This window comes from Lycium barbarum, chromosome 6, assembly GCF_019175385.1.
Source record: "Lycium barbarum isolate Lr01 chromosome 6, ASM1917538v2, whole genome shotgun sequence".
Classification (NCBI taxonomy): domain Eukaryota; kingdom Viridiplantae; phylum Streptophyta; class Magnoliopsida; order Solanales; family Solanaceae; genus Lycium; species Lycium barbarum.
The window spans coordinates 113015693-113034982 of record NC_083342.1 but is presented as its reverse complement, the minus strand read 5'-3'; the positions used below and the strand labels follow the sequence as shown (position 1 = coordinate 113034982).

Below are 19290 nucleotides of genomic sequence, written 5' to 3'. Positions count from 1 at the left end.
TGTATCAATGTTAAGATTATGATTTTTGCCATGCTATCTAGACCCTGTGTTTTTATATCCTCCAAAAAGAGAAGCTTTTTCCAGCTTTATTGCCAGTCGATGGTAGTTGGCTGATGAATTTGCAAATGGGCAAATACTCCCTCCGTTCACTTTTACTTGTCCAGTATTTCAAAAATAGATTTTTACTTTTACTTATCACTTTTAGTAACTAAGAACGTTACAAGGACAGTTGAATTTCATGGGCTCATGATATTCAAGAAGGTAGATCTGGCTATGTGAGCTCCATGAAGTGACGTCGTAATAAAAGAGGTTGATATGAAATTCATGAAGTTAACAATCTATAGCTCTGCCAAAAGCTACAAAATTAGCATGTCAATCCGCTATATTGTTTCAGTCAATCGCTAAAGGAAGTTTTAGAGAAGCAAGTATGATACAAATGAAGATAATTCCCCACCAAATCTGAATGCTCACAATGTAATCCAACAGCATGTGTTCAAAGTATGAAATCCATTAAGTACAGAAATAACAGATTTTGCTCGTATAACCACAGAGAGAGCCCCGCCCACGGGGCCAGCTGATTATGAGACCTTTGATAAATTTGAATCACATGCGAAGCAGAACTGATGGTAGTGAAGAACATTAACAAGTCACAGCAAGGTGTTACACTCAATATTCCTAAACTTAGATTGTGATTGCTTTACAACTTATTACATCATCATCAGATATCGACTTTGGTATGGAAGTGCTCACTAACACACCATCCATGTTCCTTGAGTTTTCAACATTAAAAACGACGGTGCTAAGGCCCTTTCCAATAATGAAGATATTATTCCCAACGGCCACAAGCCGACAGGGCGGCTTTGTCAATAGGGGTGATAATCTCCCCACTGCCACCCATTCCTTATTATTCTTTTGCCACATCATCAACCTGGTACCTGAAGACTGATCTAACACGTAAAGCGTTCCATCTACAACTACTGCTGGACCATGCCAACCTGACACTAACTCAGAAGCTGCTGGCTGCCATGTTTTGCTGGATGGTTCATAGACAAATGCAGACACTAAAGAAGATAGACGCGAAGAACCCCCGCGAATGTAAATCTTCCCATCCAAGACTATAGAATCCTCAATATCAGGGAAAATGTTAGGCTGATCATGCAAAGTCCAACTTCTTGTTTCCGCTTTCCAAGTCTCCCAGGTAGGTAAATTACTGGAATTGGGCCCTATGCCTCCAATTGCATAGATTTTTTCATCTAAGACTTCAGATACACAGTAGCACCTGAAAAAAACAGATTCAGATAAGCTCTGGTGTATTGCCCAATCAAAAGATGAAGTTCAAGAAGGCTAACTTGAATGACTATAATAACATGAAAAATGTTAAAATGGTAAGATCTATTCTTATTCTCATCGGTAGGATAAGGGTATGCTGCTTGGTAGTAAGGGAAAGACATGCCTGGGAGGAAACACAATAATCACAGTGAATAAAACCCCAATAAACAAAGAAGCCAAAGAGTTTCTCATGGTACTAAGCAATCAACTCATGCCTGCTCTAAAAGTCTTCTGAGGCCTAACCTATAAGTTCCATAACAGATCTGATTTCTGTAAAGATTAATGATCGTAGAAGGTAATACAAAATGCGGCAGATAGACAATGTTCTCAGGAAAAAGATCATACATGCATTTAGAAATCGGAAGTTGTAAGAAATTAAATTGGCAATTGAATATTAATAGGTTGACTCAAATCAAAATGGTCCCAAGAAAACAAGTTGGGAAAATACCTCGGAAACACCAAGGAAGCAGCTTGATTCCACTTATTCATGGCAGCATCATAGCAATAGACTTCATTAGTAGCATCTTCAATCCAGCCACATCCACCAAATAGGAATAATTTCTTCCCCAACACTTCAAAGCCTACACCTTTTCTCCTTATGCAGCGATGTGGAAGTCCTATAATCGGCTTCCATCCCCTTTTTAATCGAGTTGGGTCCAAAACATAACAACACAGCTGTTCAGACTTGTCTCTACCTAAGGCATAAATCCAACTCTCCTGGAGATGATGTTTCTTTCTGTAGGAGTACCACTCTTCACCAGAAACCAAGTCTCTCCATTTTCTTGACACACACTTCAGAAGCACATGATACCTTCGAGGAACCCTTGCCAAGCAGAAAAGTGCAATGTCATCAGGAAGCCCAGGAATTAACAACTCACTATTTTTCCCCGGCCCACTGTCCTCAGCCTCCTTAGACTGGTCATTATCCAAAGTATTTTCTGTTTCAACAAAATTCTCCGATTCTGAATACACTGGTTCCATGTTTGTTCTTGTGCCCTATAGATCAGAGATCCACAAGCTAATCAATATAAGTAAAGTTGCTCTATCTTATAAACAAGCTGAAACAATCATCATATTGGAAAACCGAAGTATATTAGGCAGTGTGCTAAGACTACAACAACAACAACAACAACCCAGTGAAATTCCACATCGTGGGGTCTGGGGAGGGTAGAGTGTACGCAGACCTGACTCCTACCAAGGTAGGACGACTGTTTCCGAAAGACCCCCGGCTCAATAAAAGCATAAAAAGAAGTCAGATAAGGTTAAGAGATTCGGATAAGAGATTTAAAGCGATATGGAAATGAAATAATGCAAGCGACACAGATAACACATGATAATCAGAGCACAGGAAATAACAGATAATAGCAGAAATCGGAGCAGATGACACAAGATAACCAAAGCACAGGAAATAACAGATAATAACAGATAATAGCAGAAATCGGAGCACAAGAAATTATATTGCAATAATGCGACTACTAATAAGAACGGATAACGAGACTATCTACGAGGCAGTGTGCTAAGACTAAGGAAATAAAATTCTTTTTCTTCTGGTGATCAAGAACTCGGAAACTATTAATTACAGATACTACAAGCACACTGCATCCCTTTTTTTCCCTGAAAAAAGAAGAGTAAGGGTCATTGCAACTATCAAATTATATCAATCCATCAACTAAGCGCCAGTCTCAAACTAGTCGGATTGGCTGTATGAATCCTTAATATTGATTTAGCATTTTGCAGGCTATTTTCACTCCAATACTCAATAAATCAGGAGCATTAAAGACTACGAGTTGTCTAAATCTCACACTTATCTTTACACTAAGGTACAGGAAATTAAGATAATGTAAAATTTCTAGTACCAATTAAGCTTACATTCATAAAACAATCAAACAAAAAACTAAAGAAAACAAGCATAACCTGGCTTCAAAGCACAATGTTCAGTATAAATACAATCAACATGACTTTAGATCCCTCAAATTCAGAGATCGAGAACTATAAACCCAACAAAATAAACAAGTATGCAAATTCTACCACCCTTTTTTAAGTAATTGGATCAAAACCCAACAGATCAGATGAAATTTTATTTACATTTTCTTTTCTTCCAAGTCTATGCACAAAATTCACCTCTAAGTAATTCAAATATCCAGGAAAACTGACCTTTGGATTACTGGGATAGGATCTGCAGGACTGCATTTGAGGATCTGAGATGAAATAGGAATGACGAAAGTATGAGAAGTCGAAAGGAACAATTTACAATTTCTTGAGGAGGAAGGTGCGTAATTTGTAATTCTTCTGGGGTTGAAACTATAAAATTATAGGAGTTTGTGTGTTGATTGGGCAATTGGGCTGAACCAATTTTAGGGTGACCTTTATTGGCGTATTACCTTGAGAGCCTTTTGCCCTTTTGGATTTGGTTTGGTCAGTATCCGAGAATTAGTGCGTACAAAATGAATTCATTTATTTGCACCTTCAAAGGCGCTGGTCTTTAATTTTTTCCATTGCAGGTCTTTAATTTTTATTTTTCGCTTAAAAAAATAGTTAAAAATACATTATGTGTTTGAATTTTTGCTTAGTAAAAAAAAAAAATTGCGAGACAAGACTTCGTGAAAAATTTGTCTTATAAGGCAGAGGTTTGCCTTAAAGCAAAAAAAAAAAAAATTTACTCCACTGAAATTCTACAAAAGATAGGCTTATTCTTGCAACGAAATTCTGCCTTGTGATTTTTTTTTTTTAATTGAGCCAGAGTTTGAACCCAGAACTTCAAGGTACTTTAGGTGAAGAGCACTACAATTGCAACCCACGGATTATGAATTAGGAGCACTATTTCAAGGCAACTTAGTCAGGGGCGTATCTAGCCTATTAAATAGAGGTTTAATTGAACCCCTAACTTTCGACATGAAGCATAAATTTATGTATAAAAACTTATTAAAATTATAATATATAGTACATATGAACCCATAACTTTTAAAATATAATGGGTTCAATACTAAAAATCTTAAGATTGAATCCATATAATTTAAATCCTGAATCCGCTTCTGATTACTTAGTGGATCAATCCACTTACACATCGTGCTTTTACTATTATATCAGGAATCACTCCACATATGTTTAACTTAAAATGATTTTTAGAAACCGTACATGCTCCTTTTGATGCATAAGGCTTAAAAACTGTAGATCAATGTACACTCTTTCCCTTCTTTTCTTTTTTCATATTTTTGTAAAGGATTAATTCTGAATTAGAATGAATCAGCTTATCTTTTTGGATTACTTTCTTTAAACAAATTTTGAATTTCGTTAATTTATGGGAATTGATAAATTAGGAATTCATAAAGAAATTCAGTTCTATATACCACGTTCAAATTACTAGCATTATTATTACTCATCGACAAAATTCGAGGAGACAGCCCTATACCAGTTTGGAAATGTATTTCAATTTTTTTTTTTAAGTATTCAACTCCCACCCATAAAACTTCGACAAAAGAAATTCCAAGTAAACTTGATGACCAAAAACAATTTCGACTTTACTACTTTTCCAACTTCAACACGATTTTGTCCAAACGCCTTTCCAACAATTCTGTTAACCACAAAGGCAAATAAAAACGAACAATCCAGCCGTTTTCAGGCTAATTCAATTATTCAATCAACTTCACCTCAATCTCAACCTAATCAGATCCCACTACGATGAGCTTGTTTTATGGCTTTGACATGGTAAACAAATACATTAAATATAAGCTGACAATAAATTCAGATTCTTGTTTGACACTACAAAAACTAATTTGCCTTTGAGTAGTTAGTTATAAGCGAACAAAGCAAACAGATCAGGGATCAAATGGTAGCTCAATTCTAAATGGCCCAGAAACTCGATCTAGTGAAAATATCATGCATGAAACTACAGCGAAGAACTTTTCTGAAACAAAGAGCGAGTGTCCATAAACGAGTGAAAGTAAAGAAATTTAACCAAGGCATTGTTGGCAACATCTTTATTCTAATAGTGAACACAGAAGATGATACTTGTAAAAACCAATAACTTAACTTTAACAATCGTAGGTCGATGTAACAATTTCAATGCCTCTTTTTGTTTGATCAGTAATATATAAAGGTGATATGGGAGGTATAGAGACAATGACGTGTGCTTCTGTAAAATAAAATATAGTTACAATCATATCTGGGCAAGTTCACAAGTTAAGCAGATATCTTTATTCTCCTTTGCGGTCTCTATAGGACTTATTTGAGCAGTCTGCAGTTTTACTGTTAATGAACCTATAGTAACTAGTCCTCTTTTCCCAGGCATGAATTAGAGCTTTGGACGAAATGCAGGTGGTTTTCTCCCCGGCCTCAATAAACCCTCTTGAGTCAATGACACTACAAGCTGGAGATTAACAAGCATTAAAAATAAGCACATTAATAGAGCAAGAAAAATATAACAAACATAAAACACTTTGGCAGCTCACACATTAATACTTATAGCACTTTACCTCTCCCTTCCTATTAAACATTTGGCCCGACACAAAGCCACGTGCATTATAAGCAGCTGGACCGTGGATCTATAAATGATAAACAGTTAGAACTAAGCCTGCTAGTAATGGAAACCACTAGTAAAGGGATGACCATTCTTAAAAAAACATCACAAGTACTTTAACTTTCCTTCTTACCACAAACAATATCCAATCATCAGCTCTCAAAGGTCTGTGGAACCACATCCTGGGGAAACAAAAGTGAACATATAAGTACAGTTGCATGTCAAATCTCTGCCTTTAACTAGTGATAAAGGACACTCTCGATTCAAGATATCAACCCTGAACTCTATTTTGAACTTTAAATTCCATGTGTTCCCCTTCATGCCCCTCTTTTCATCTGTTGGTGTTTGACCAGCAGGTTATGGGAGAATTTTTTTACCATCAGGTTATGGGGGAATTTCATCAAAGACCTATCAGAATCTGACAAGTTCTGATTTGCAAATCTTTCGGGTCAATAACACAACATAGGGATTGAACACCTACCATATTATCAATACCCTAAAACTTAGATATAAGGTCTTGGTAGAGACTCAATAGCTTTCGCTACCGGAGGCCATAACGCCAAACATGTGTGGACCCCCCAGGCCAATAATTTCTTGTTTTCTTCCTACTTTTTGTGCTGGTGCTGCTCCTCTCTCCCGCAATTGGTGCCCCTCCTCCCTTGACGACAGTTTAGGCGACAATCCTCTCTCCCACATAATTCAAGCGCCATTTATATCTCTGGCAACTGGTGCTGCTATTTTTTATTATGCAACCAATGTGCTCCTCTCTAACAGTTTAAATTTTTGATGAAGTAGTTCACACAATTCAACAATCACGCCGATTGCAACTTTAATTCAACCAAACATCACCTTGGTTTAGTTGGAGTTGGGGGTGGGAGAGGGGACAGATAAGTATCACAGACCACCAACTTCAAACATCTCTAGATCAATTAAGCTCTGGTAAAACGTGAAGAAGCCAATGTCGTGGTTTCATTTCCTCCACCTCTTTCTTGACATGCACCTTCTCACAGCACACTTAAGAGATGGTTATAGGCAATTTATTTTCTGTTTAATTTCTTTGACCATTTAGTTTTGTTTACTCAAGGCTCAACTTTTTTATTTCTTTATACTCCCATTGATATTTGTACCTAAATGTTTAAATTTTGGAACAGGTCTAGATAGGGCAACATATTTCGTTAGGATTCACATAGGCAACCTCAACTAACTTGGGACAGAGGCGTACTTATTGTTGTTGCATATACTCAAATGATTTTTTGTGCTCTCTTAATCCTCACCACTTGTGCGTTTGTGCATAGGGTGATGTAATAGGGACACATGGTGCTTTTCCGGGCCTGTTTGATTTATTTGTTTTTTGAACCTGGTAATTTATTTTTTCTCACCTGTTTTAATATATTTTCTGATTAAATGTGACTGGTTATCACCCTTTTAACTAATGACTATATATTTCTCACAAAAGAAATAAGAATCAGCTTCTTAAGCATGCCCAAAGAAGGAGAAAGGGAAAAAAAGAAGTGAGAGATAAGATGTACCACAGTTATCTCTCTATGTAATTACTAGTTAGACATGGCAGTTGGGGGGGGGGGGGGGGGGGGGGTTTGTCATTTGAGGGGCCAAAATAAATTATGAAAGCCTGATGTTTAAAAGTTAGGAACCTTTTTTTTTTTTTTTTTTAGATCAAGTAAAAGTTGGGAACCATTTCCAGAAGAACTTCATTAAGCTATCCTAGAACAGCATGTACCAGTGCATCCATATAAACTGCTCAGGAAACATTAACATCCCCATAAATATAAAGCTGGTACATTAAAGAAAAAACAAGATGGTCTAAAAGTTGTTGGAACTCACGAATGATCCAGACTAACAGAAGTTGTCTTGAAATCCTTCTTTCGATGAGGATTCAGACTGACAGTGAGAAAGATTAGATCTGATGTATATGCCGCAACACATCTGCAACCAACATAAATATTGCATTAAAAGATGCAGACTGCAATATGGCGTCATTCTGCATAAAGGTAAAAATTTCTGTATGCTAAGAAATTACATTTTCCTGATTTTTATTTCTTTTTATGTTCCCTTTTGATGGTAAATATGCACCTACAAGGAAGAAACATTATTTTGAAAAAAAAAAATATACAAATTTGAAGTACTGATATTAGCTATATGCGATCTCAAGTGGGAGTATACCCAAAGAATTGCATATAACAAACTCGTTTTATTTGTGTACCCCAAGTCCCCAAGTGTCCTTTAGAACTCTTTCTCTAGCTCAATAACAAATCTACTCATGAGAGTCTGTTGCTGAGATAAGATGAGGCTACTAAATAGCCTGCTTTGCTACGTTAAGTTACGAGCTCAGCTAACTAGATGAAAGAATTGATAGTTTACCTATGTAAAGCCTGGTCATCTGAAAGTTTTCCTTTTGCTCTGAACCAATATCTCAAACTGTGTTACACAGAAAAGAGATGATGCAAACATGATTAGGATACTACTGTATACAAGCTTAACATGAACTGTCAATTTAGTTAATTACAGTGGCTCCCTCAGAAGGGAAATTACTAGCAGAAAGCATGACTAACCTTGGAGGAGACTTGGTGTGATTAGTGGCATTATTAGGTTCACAAAACCTAATTTCTATAGGCCAGGGTACAAAATTTGCAGTAGCAACCTTATTTCGGTATGTCCTGTCAAAACTCACTGTTAGCCTCACTAACCAAGGATACAAAAAATAAGTAATGACAAACAGAATAAAAAAGCTCTGCTCCAGGTCTTTCTGCCTGCAGTTTTCTCTTTTATCTAAATTGCAGCAGCTCTGTTCCATCAAGTCATGCATTACTTGGTACTCAATCTTCATTTAATTTCAGACTCACAAGTTCTAATAAACTGTAGCTCTTCCAGATTGCGAAAGATCCTATGTAACCCCCAGACTCACAATCTCCTAAAAGGAAGTCTTACAAGTGAAGACGTGGTTAATCAGGCTTGCCGTGAGAATTGTTTATGAGACTCATGACTAAGCAAAAACTTGTACTACTATTTCCACTTTGAAGCCAAGGTATTCAAGAGATATAAGACAGTTCAAGCTGGAGAAGTTACACAAAGGCACAAGTTCAGTAATGTACACCATACGATTTTGTAAATGACTGCCTCTTCCACCTTATTTTTTAAATGGTTTCCTCAACGCAAATACTTTAAAGCCTATCCACCACACTATTTACAAGACATTACCGTATAGTATACATGCACCAAATTATAATCAATTTTTAAAACATTATAGTGTAATGACATAACAGCACTTAATAGGGCAAAGTCCGACCTGGGAAGCCGAGGATCAGTCTTGCGCATTTCTCTCAAATCGTCCATTGATAAAAGCTGTAATTGGGTTTTAACATAAGTGTAAGAAGAAGAGGCTTGGAGAAAAGTTGCAGAGATAGCAGAGCTAATGGAATTGTATGTAGGTTACCATTTCTGGATCAGGCACATTTGGCATTATGGCTTCCTGGTGATCAAATCCGTCTTCATCTTTCTGAAACGTTATATACCAGTAATAAATGTAGTTTCAAACAAAATATTACAAACATAACAACCAGTAAATAAAATAATGCTGTACTGAAAACATAAAAGTCCATCACATAAAGTCCAGGCAAAAACAAGTGATCCATCAAGTCCCATTCATCATTGTAAGTCTAGGGGTTTTGTGGGGGAAGCAGTTGAATCAAGAAAAGATCAGAATAGGGTATTCCATGTACAACTTCAAAATGAGCAGAACAAAGCATTTCATAAATGACTGAAAGTTGATGAGCCAATCCAACAGTCTTCCCTAGTGAAGCTTGCTAACTTTCAACTTTCTTCGTTATTATGTGAGATTATAAGGTTAAAAATTAATATCAACATGTGCTGGCAACATGGTATCCACAGATGAAGAATATGAACAACAATGTAATAGAAATCCATGTTATGTCGGATTCATCCACAACTACACTTTCTATGCTGATACTTCCTACTGAATGCATTTTCTTCAGAGTTTGTATTTCTACCACAAAACCTCATTACATAGCATGCAAGTTCATGCCATCGCATGAATCTAATCAACTTGCTATATACCATCATATTAATTTAGGAAACATGTTTATGCTGAATTACAAAAGTGATCCATAAAAAAGGGTATCCTAAGATGTGACCAACTTGATAAAAGGTTGATAATCACCTGAAATGAAGCTATCAACGTGAATACGACATTCCCTTTCTGAATTGCGTCCACCCTCCGTGTAGCAAAGCTCTTTCCATCACGTACACGGTAAACTTGATATATGATTGGAACTACAATCATAAGTGTGGGATCGGGTAAGATACAAGTTTTTAGACAACCGGATTTATATTGGTACACGAAAAAGAGGTTTATATAGATACTTCTGATTGGGATTAAATAGTCTTTACCCCAGTGAACTGACTCCTCAGTCTGGAACACATGAGAAAGTACGAGAATACTAAGCTATATTAGCAACCTGTCCTCAATCTAACGGCAATCATTTAGTAAGTCAATAAACAAAACGTATTTCACAAATCGTTGAAGGCTTTAAATCCTACAACCTCCAAGAAGGGATTCGCTTCAGTCCAGTAAATATTAGTCAATTATTTAGTAACTTGAGGATAGCAACGGCAACATGAAACCATATAGAATCTAATTTTTAAGGACAGCTTGGTGAAGGAGGATGATTCTTATCTTTTGGCAACAAACAAAAGTGCCAGAAAAGAGAAGCAAGTAAGGAATCAAGATAGTCAGCAAAGCTCACCAAGTTGACACACTAGTACTAGCAGACCCTAACATATGAACACACTGGTGCCTTTCCTAGAAGTTCAAACCACAAAAATACTAGTAGTACTTTTCCGATTTTATTGTAAATTTATATTACTTCAATAATCAAATTATTCTGAGGGCTTTAGACTTCCTTAACTGACAGGACATGCAGCAAGTTAACAACAGAAGAGGTTCGTTAGATTCATCCACTTTCCTCCAAAACACAAACAGAGCACAGCATAAAGAATCACAGAAAAAGAAATGAGCCTTTATCAAAAGGCCTTCAGCATCCTTAGAAAAGTCAGCAAGGTGGTTGTTACCTTCACTTTAAAGCACATGGCAATCCGATGAATAAGCAGAACTTGGAGCCACTGATAAAAATGCCTAATGCCTACAGATTGGATGTCTTTCATTCTTCAGCGGTGATATTTTTGTTACAGACATAATCTGGGTGGACAACTTTTGGCTATAATTGTAGCATTAAACAGTGACTTAGGCTCCATTAAGGATGTATGAAAAGTTAGCAGCACTGCTAGTCTGCTACCAAGTCTGTGTTCATTTTAGTTTATTGAACAAACATACATACGTACATTTTTTTTATAAGGTAAATTTTTTTTATTACCAATTGGGGGGAAAACCCCCGTATACAATCCGTATACCAAAAGAGAGAACCTACACCAACCTACATATACTTGTATAAAAACATATAAAGTGATGTTGCGGATAGAAGAAAAGTTAACTTGTCTTGAATTGGTTGTAGACAGTATGCAAGAGGGCCCCTTATATAGGAGTTTAGGCTTCTAGCAATAAGGCAAAATTTAGACTACATGAAATAAGAAATGCTAGACTGCATCAAATAAAGATACTTTATATAAAGAAACCCTACTGATTAGTGAAATTATTAACTATGATACAATATTCTACAATATCAACCTTTTTCTAACACATAACAACATCATATCTCTTGACTTTTAACATGCCCCATCAAACTTAAGGTAGTAGCAACTTGAGTTCGCAAATCAAAATTGGAAAGTCAAGCCAAGTATGTCAGAGAAAGCTTTATTTTTATGAAGAAGTATGTTAGAGAAAGTTATTATTGCAGGAACAGTCATTTATAATATCGTTGAGATAGTGTAGCCTAAATAGTGAACAATCACCAAAAAGAGAAGTGGTACTAGAATTATTTCCTCTAAAGAGTCACTAGTAACTGCACAAAGAAAGAAAGCTTCTTACACACCACATGACAAGTAAGAAATTATGTTCTCAATTGCCGGAAAGAAGTATAGTGTTGCAAATCTTCAGGACATCATCAGTGTAACTTTAACTGACAACTACAAAGTAACCAAAAACTTGTCGGAACAATGACCAGTAATACAAGGTTTAGAGGATAGACTTTAATTCCATAAGGAAAAGTAGGGAAGAAGAATTTTCTAGAAAGTTGACCAGAAACTCACTGTTCAAAGGAGGGAGTGAATACCTAAACTCTGATATTTTGAAGAAAAAGGACAGATTTTTTCAGGGTAATGAGCGAACAATTATGTTGAGAGGAGGGGCTTGACACCTGAACACTGATACCTTAAATAAAAGGAAGAGAAAAAGAAGTTATGGAAATGTTTAGCTTGATGAGAGATGACATGTATGGTAGTCGGGAAAAAGGTATCTGCACCGAAAGAAGGCAGTGCTGCTAGAACAATAACTGGAGATAAGAGTGACGCTGCTATAAGAGTCACCGAAAGAGACAAAAATAGAAACCTTATCAGAAACGGAAAAAATTTGTCCGAAGAACGCCCCCTTCAGGCAGGCCCAAGCTACTAAAATCTTTACCAACATTGTAACAGGTCTTATACCATGTGAAAATAAAGACATTAGATTTTTTATTTTATTTTTTAAAATAAAGTAAACAAAAAAGAAGTTATTAGCTCTTTAGAGCTTCTTATATGGAGTTTAGGCTACTAGAAATAAGGTCAATTTAGATTACATGAAATAAGGAAATTTAGACTATATGAAATAAGAAAAGTTTAGATCAAGGAAACTTCCCTAATTACCGGAATTCCTAACCATGACATAGTATTCCATAATATTAACCTACATCCGTAAATTGATAAGAATTATAAGTGCCTTGCAGAATAAGGTGGGGAGAGAACTGAGGGTGAAGAATGTGGTAGAAATCCAGACTTCAAGAATCGGAATAGGGCTGTTTGAAACTTTAAAAGCTCCAGTAACTCCACCTTTTGCTTTGGTTGAAAAATTAGGCCTCAACCCCATAAAGACACTTTCTGCAATTCAGAAGAAGTTTGGGCTCCCATATTGTGTATCGAAGAGGTTAAGAATTGGGTGGTTGTGTAGGTAAGAAAGATTCCTGCAAAAAGGTACCCCTAGCCAGCTTGTTATATATCTTCCCATCATCCCAGGATCAGCTGGCTATGGGGGTTAATGACTGGCAAAGGCAGTACACTGGCTCAACTACCTGTCTGATACCCTTTCAATTGAAAGCCCATTTGTCCGATACAGCACCCTGGCAACATGCCTAGAGTAACACAAAGCTCACACTGGGCCTGTCATCCTCTTTCTGTGGCTTTTCTCTTTGGGGTTGGGTGCAAGGAAATCATTCTAGGTTCTAACCTCCACCTTAGCACATATTATAAGTGGAAAAAGGAAACCAAAACCGGCTAAAAGATTTTACTGGATAAGAAATTTTACGTAGTTGTTGAGTGCACTAAAGAGCTTTACCATTGCAAGTTAATTCTTTTCTTCAGTAGTCTTGATTCAACCTCTGTTCCAAATGTTTAAGGTGTTTTTGAAAATACTAACAAACTAAAAGTCATAATATGTTTATATTTACTTATTAAAAAAAGGTTAAGGTTATTAACGTAGACAAATCTCTCTATTCTGTTCCGCATTATGCAAACCCGTAATTGCACACACATTGTACCTCTTGGAACCTGAACACAAACAGACACAAGAAAACTTCACGCACTTCCACTCATAAATAGGGAAGAATATCTGATTCTCCAAAACAATACTAGATAAATGGTTAGCTGAAATTTCTATAATTTAATAGAAAGGATAAATCCTGAATTTTAGGATGAATGCTTAAATTTAAAAGTCATACAATTGTTCTTTTAAACAATGGAAAATTGAAAAGCTTAATATTACTGTTGCATCCACACCCCACAATGAAAAGACTGCATGTGAGAATTATCTTAAACAGACATATGGACTAGTTTCATCAGATCATACTGCTGTGGGTTCTGCCATAGGATTCCAAGAATTCAAAGATATGAGCACTAGCTTAAATTGGCAATTTGTTTCAGATGCAGTGTCGCAGTTATGCATCATTAAACACTAGAAAGGTTTTAAAAAAAGTGCTTAAAGCAACAAATAATAAGGACAGCTACTTACTGTCAAAATCCCCAACAAGAAGGAAGTAGGCATGCATACTATGAACTATTTTGAGAAAATCAACAGTTTTTGATGCTGCAGCCAATGCCTGCATATTAGAGCATAGAAAATGAAGCATAATTATTCACAAAGAGGTCTCCAGTCATCTAATGTTAAACTCCAATAAAAGTGGGTGCCAGGGTGTGGTGGAGAAGGAAGACATTTCAATTTTACCTGCCCAAGAAACTGACCTCCAAACACTTTCCCAAATTTAGGGGCCTCTGGCAATGTTATACCTTGGAAAATGTTCACCTTCAACAGAACATTTATGTTAGAACTGTCAAATATTCCTCTTTTATAAGGGTACACTGTACAGGAATACAATGAAACATCAACCCTTCAGAAAAGAAATGTTCAGAAGGCAAACAATCTGCAAGTGCATGGTGATAGGATAGAAATTATCCTGATCTACCAAATTATCTTGAACAAATCCGAGCACTCATAAGAAGAAGTATCTAATTTGAAAGATCTAACAGAGCTTGCTAAAGAAAGCATTTGAAATAAATGGCACCATGATCTCACAAAAGAAAGTCAAGCGACTCAGAGTTCAATGCGCACTGGTAAAAAATGAAATATTATCACCAGCTATGCACCAAGAAGTTCCGCTTGTGCATACTGCCGACAATAGGTCAGACAGAAATTACCAAAGCTTTTAGGAGAAATCAAACATATTTCTTGTGTTGGACTTCATTGACTCCTTGGCCACATAGAGGAGTCAAGTCCTTTGAGTTTTTCTGTATACACTCATTACGTCCTTGGTGCTGCAGTTTTTATTAAATAAAATTATTTCTTGGCAAAAATAATGTATATAAAAAGAAACTCAAAAGTAGTTTTTCCTAGTAGTTGGAAAAAGGATCATTTGTTAGCCCTAAGTAGTTAAGACCACCACGCAGTTTCGTCCGGATACAATTCAATTAAGTCTCCACTCTCTAACATGCATGGAAACCCATTTGCCTTGCAAACCGAAACCCACTAGTTAACACCGTCAGCTATCAGGTGCAACATATATCTCTAAATGGAGAGGAGGAAAGGCGAGAGAAAGCTTGAGTGTTAACACCCAGTAGTACAGGTTCAAAGCCAGAATATAATGGAGATTGAACTCCCAAATTGTGTTAAAGGCCATAGCATGTCCTAGGTGGCAATATGCCCAAGTATTGATACATAAACTGGCATAGATGACCAAGTCTAATAAATAGAAAGAAGGAAAGAACAGAAACTTTACGGCCAACATATGAAGTAAAAGGGATGAGCGGTCAATGATTAGGTTACAACAGGCATAAATAACATACCTCAATAGGCTCCAAGTGCAATATGTGCTCCACAAGTGGGCATGTATCTCTTTCTTTGTCTGCATTCCAAATTGATTTGGGCTGGAGCAGATAATTATGCTCATGAGGCAGCACTAAGCAGGTCAGCTGCCATTAGAGAAAGTTAGAACATAACTACAAAATTAGATGCAGATATCCTGGACATCATGAAATAAAAACAGAAAAGAGAACTGTTCCATGGTTGGAAAGAGGCAGTACCTTAGACAATGCGATCACCTCAGCAGGCTGTGTAGATATTGCCAAACCTGCCATAATACCTTGAACCTTATAACCACCCAACAATAGATTGAAAGTCTAAAAGCACTAGAACATGACTGTGCTACTAAAAGAGGCCCAAAAGTGACCTACAGAGAGGTAATAACTGAATCTAAACTCTGAAGCGACATAAAAAATATTTGTACAGCAAAAAGTTATAACACTGAGTGGAGGCCATAACAGGACGAGATAGTCAATTCAAAAAATTCCTTAATTTTGGAAGTTGGGGTCAAGAGAAAATCAAAAGGGAAAAAAAATATACGAAGATGACAAGGAGCATCTCACCATGACCAAAATAATCAAACTGTTTCAGCTGGAATTCAGGACGATTTTCATCATCAGCTTGGCTGAAACCACAGACTTCAGCCTGGAAATAAGATTACCATAACAATAGAAAAGTTCAATCTCATGATTTATGTTCACATACATTCAGTACAACTAATGCAAAGACAACACTCAGAATTACCTCTCCGTCCCATATGAAGTAAATTCCATCCCCGGCTTCCCCTTCACGGATAACATAATCTCCACGATCTGCAATGGTACACAAAATAAATTTAAAAAACGAGACCAGTCAATCATGGTCGTTTTCTTATGAAAAATAACATCATTGTCAAAGGGGTCAGTCATGATCTTATATCTTTTATTAGACTTACTGAATTGAAATAGTCAGGATATGTCTTGTTCGAGCGTAGCAATATGACCAGAAGACAACCAGAAAAAAAAAAATCTCAAACTGGTATACGTCACATGACCAGAAGCAAATGACCCAAATCTTGTCATTACCCCATTGTCCTTCAATTTTTCTTCATTTCTTCTTGGGGGTTTGGAGGTTTGGGGTTGGGATTTGAGTCTCACCTTACTGAGCCATTGAAATAGGAAAAGTTACCAAAAGTAACTTACGTATTGATATTACAAGAACAACAGGATGCACCTTACAGCACCATCAAGTACAAACAGTCATCAAAAGTAACTTCCAAATTGATAATACAAGAACAATGAGCAGCATCTCATCTATGCTCTCATAGATTTTTGAGTAATTTCAATGGGTTCAAAAAACATACATTTCACTGGATCACCATAGAGTACCTCCACATCTCCACTCAGAGGAAGATCTTTTCACAATGGATGACTCAGTCTTTAACACATCAATTATGCTAATTTTTGTTCGAAGAAAGGGGTTGCAATTATTCAGTTAGTGGGCATTGCAAAATTGACTGGAATTGACGCAAATTCTGCAATAACATATCCCCTCTTAATTTATTTCACGAGAAAACTAATTTACCACTGACACTCCTCTATCTGTATGGAAAAGAAACAGCTTAAGATTTTCAAGTAAATGTAGAACCTCAAGGAAAAGCAACCCATATCCAAGCCAATACGGGCTAAAATATGCTCACTCTCCATAAAATAACTATAAATCGATTAATCAGATGAATCTTCATTGTCTTGTTATGAATATAAAGAAAAATCCAAAACTATAATAAGACAAATTAATAAACTTTATCATACATTAACAACCTAGAAGAGAAGTGCTATAGCTGGAAGTCTGATTAAATCACTATGTACTCATTAACCATAATCAAATGATGAATCTTGGTTGTCATGTTAACACAAGAAACATAATATTCAGTTCTAAAGCTCATACTTATATAGGATAGAATTATAAAATGAAAAAAAAAAATATATACTAGCAGTTATATTTATGGGGGGACTCATGAAAAAAAAAAGACTGAAATTACCATAATGTTTAACCTTGACTAGTTGGGCAATTTTTCTGAGCGAAGAACTAGGCAACCTCTGCAACAATGGCACGTCACCCAAGAACTCAATCACTACACAAAACCCAATTCCATCAGAATATTTACATATACTTTCTTACATATAGAATTATAATAAGTGAAGAAACATCCCCAAGAAAATAAAGAAAAAACAAGACAAAACAATGAATTAGATCACCAAGAAATTCATTCTGACCTAATAAAAGAAGACAACAGGTTTACCTGATTCAGTATCCATATTTGTATTGCATCAACAGAAAATTAAACCAAGAAACTGTGGAAAGAATTTAGCACTCAATAATTTCAGTGGTGAAAAAAATATGCAGTTATAAAGGTTATGACTGATTTTAATATTGGGTCGCTGTTATAGGAAGGAAGGGCCTACATATCCTGCCCTGTGAAAAGACACGGTAAAGGTTAATCACGTTTTCTTAATTACTACTACCGATTTTAAACGTGTCAAATTTGGAAAGTGATTTTCATTGGACTATTAAAAATATTTCCATTTTTGTGTCCTCTTTCTTTTGGGAGGTCAGGGGGGGTGGTTGTGGATTAGGGATATGGGAATAAATTTGTCGGCGTTGAATATGATTTGATTAAGGTTTGATAAAACGGAAATGCGAGAAAAGGCCCTTTCTTATATTTTGCGTCTAAATATACCCCGCCGTTATATCATAGGTTCAAATATATTTTGCATCTAAGTTTATCGAAAGTGCAAATTCAATCCTATATGGCAATGACATTTAACGAGGTGGATGGCACATGTCATGCCACCTCAGCGCCCTAACCCATTTTAACCCTTCCCTCTATTTATTCTTCCCCCGCTTAAATTCCCTCCCCCTCCACCACCATTACCACTATTACAGAGTCCCACACACCAAGAACTTGTAAAATTTTCTGAAGAACTCAATGCATTTGACTCAGAGAATAAGCCCAGTACTTTATTTAGATTTTGACCTTCACCATTCAAGCTCACCATTCAAAATTTCAAGTACAACTGTTCTAAAATCAATTCTCACTAAACCAAATCTGAGTGTGCACCTTATTGTTTAGTAAACGAATGGTCCTAATTCTTGAAGCTGATTAAGCATACAATTAATTAACGAATAAGAGAAGGTCACTAATAGTAAAACTATATCAAACACATGAAATGAGGACGACTTTATATCTATCATTAGGCTATGAATTAATTAGTTGCCGGAAAAGAAAAAAAAAACTAACTTTGACCTTCACCATTCCAGGTAGTTCAAGCTCTGCACTCTACTAACACAAATGGTGGTAATGGTAGCGGAGGGAAGGAAATTTTAGTGGTGAAAGAACAAATAAATGAGAGGGATAAAATGGGTTAGGGTGACGTGGCAATGACATTTGATGAGGTAGCATGCCACCTCATCAAATGTCATTGCCACGTAAGATTGGATGTCCACTTTGAATAAACTTAATGGAGAAAGGGTATATTTGAACCTCATAGCATAACGACAGGGGTATATTTGGACTTAAAGTATAACTAAGGGTATATTTGAACCCATAGCATAACGACCGGATATATTTGGACTCAAAGTATAACTAAGGATATACTTAAATCTTTTCTCATAGTACAAGATATATTTGGCCCTTTTCCGTTGATAAAAATAGTATTTGAATTTAAGTTTAAAAAATTGGAGTACCATGCGAAGGTTAAAAGTTGTGTTTTGGACGACATTTGGTTTAGGTTTGAAAAAAAAAAATATCTAAAGTTAAGTTGATAAAACATATGTGAAAGTTAAAAAATTGTGTTTGAATATGAAATTGAAGTTATCTGAGTAAAATATTTAAAAATTCTTAAAATCTATTTATCAAATTTCAAATTATATG

At 36.1% G+C, this 19290-nt stretch overlaps 2 protein-coding genes across 2 annotated transcripts; both read right to left on the bottom strand.

Annotated features, from left to right (window-relative positions):
- Positions 1–428: 428 nt before the first annotated feature.
- Positions 429–3766, bottom strand: LOC132645587 (F-box/kelch-repeat protein SKIP4). Its single transcript, XM_060362650.1, has 3 exons — positions 3484–3766; positions 1778–2325; positions 429–1279 (listed from the first exon to the last, which is right to left on the bottom strand). Exons 1-3 carry the CDS (start codon positions 3517–3519, stop codon positions 682–684), a joined length of 1182 nt encoding a protein of 393 aa, XP_060218633.1. The 5' UTR covers positions 3520–3766; the 3' UTR covers positions 429–681.
- A 1565-nt stretch (positions 3767–5331) lies between these two features.
- On the bottom strand, positions 5332–17945 carry LOC132645586 (acyl-CoA hydrolase 2). Its single transcript, XM_060362649.1, has 17 exons — positions 17659–17945; positions 17398–17490; positions 16122–16189; positions 15941–16022; positions 15599–15645; positions 15362–15487; positions 14247–14324; positions 14034–14121; positions 10041–10153; positions 9297–9359; positions 9150–9205; positions 8416–8520; positions 8225–8281; positions 7688–7789; positions 5979–6027; positions 5802–5870; positions 5332–5695 (listed from the first exon to the last, which is right to left on the bottom strand). Exons 1-17 carry the CDS (start codon positions 17672–17674, stop codon positions 5621–5623), a joined length of 1287 nt encoding a protein of 428 aa, XP_060218632.1. The 5' UTR covers positions 17675–17945; the 3' UTR covers positions 5332–5620.
- Between the last annotated feature and the right edge of the window lie 1345 nt (positions 17946–19290).

Excerpts from the sequence above, each read along its gene's own strand:
- LOC132645586 (XM_060362649.1), bottom strand. Across the intron at positions 15,646-15,940 it reads GTTTGATTATTTTGGTCATG|GTTTGGCAATATCTACACAG; the intron begins GTGAGATGCTCC and ends GTATTATGGCAG. Across the intron at positions 14,325-15,361 it reads TGCACTTGGAGCCTATTGAG|GTGAACATTTTCCAAGGTAT; the intron begins GTATGTTATTTA and ends GTTCTGTTGAAG.
- LOC132645587 (XM_060362650.1), bottom strand. The coding sequence starts at position 3,519 with ATGCAGTCCTGCAGATCCTATCCCAGTAATCCAAAG. Across the intron at positions 2,326-3,483 it reads CCTATCCCAGTAATCCAAAG|GGCACAAGAACAAACATGGA; the intron begins GTCAGTTTTCCT and ends TCTGATCTATAG. Across the intron at positions 1,280-1,777 it reads GCTTCCTTGGTGTTTCCGAG|GTGCTACTGTGTATCTGAAG; the intron begins GTATTTTCCCAA and ends TGTTTTTTTCAG.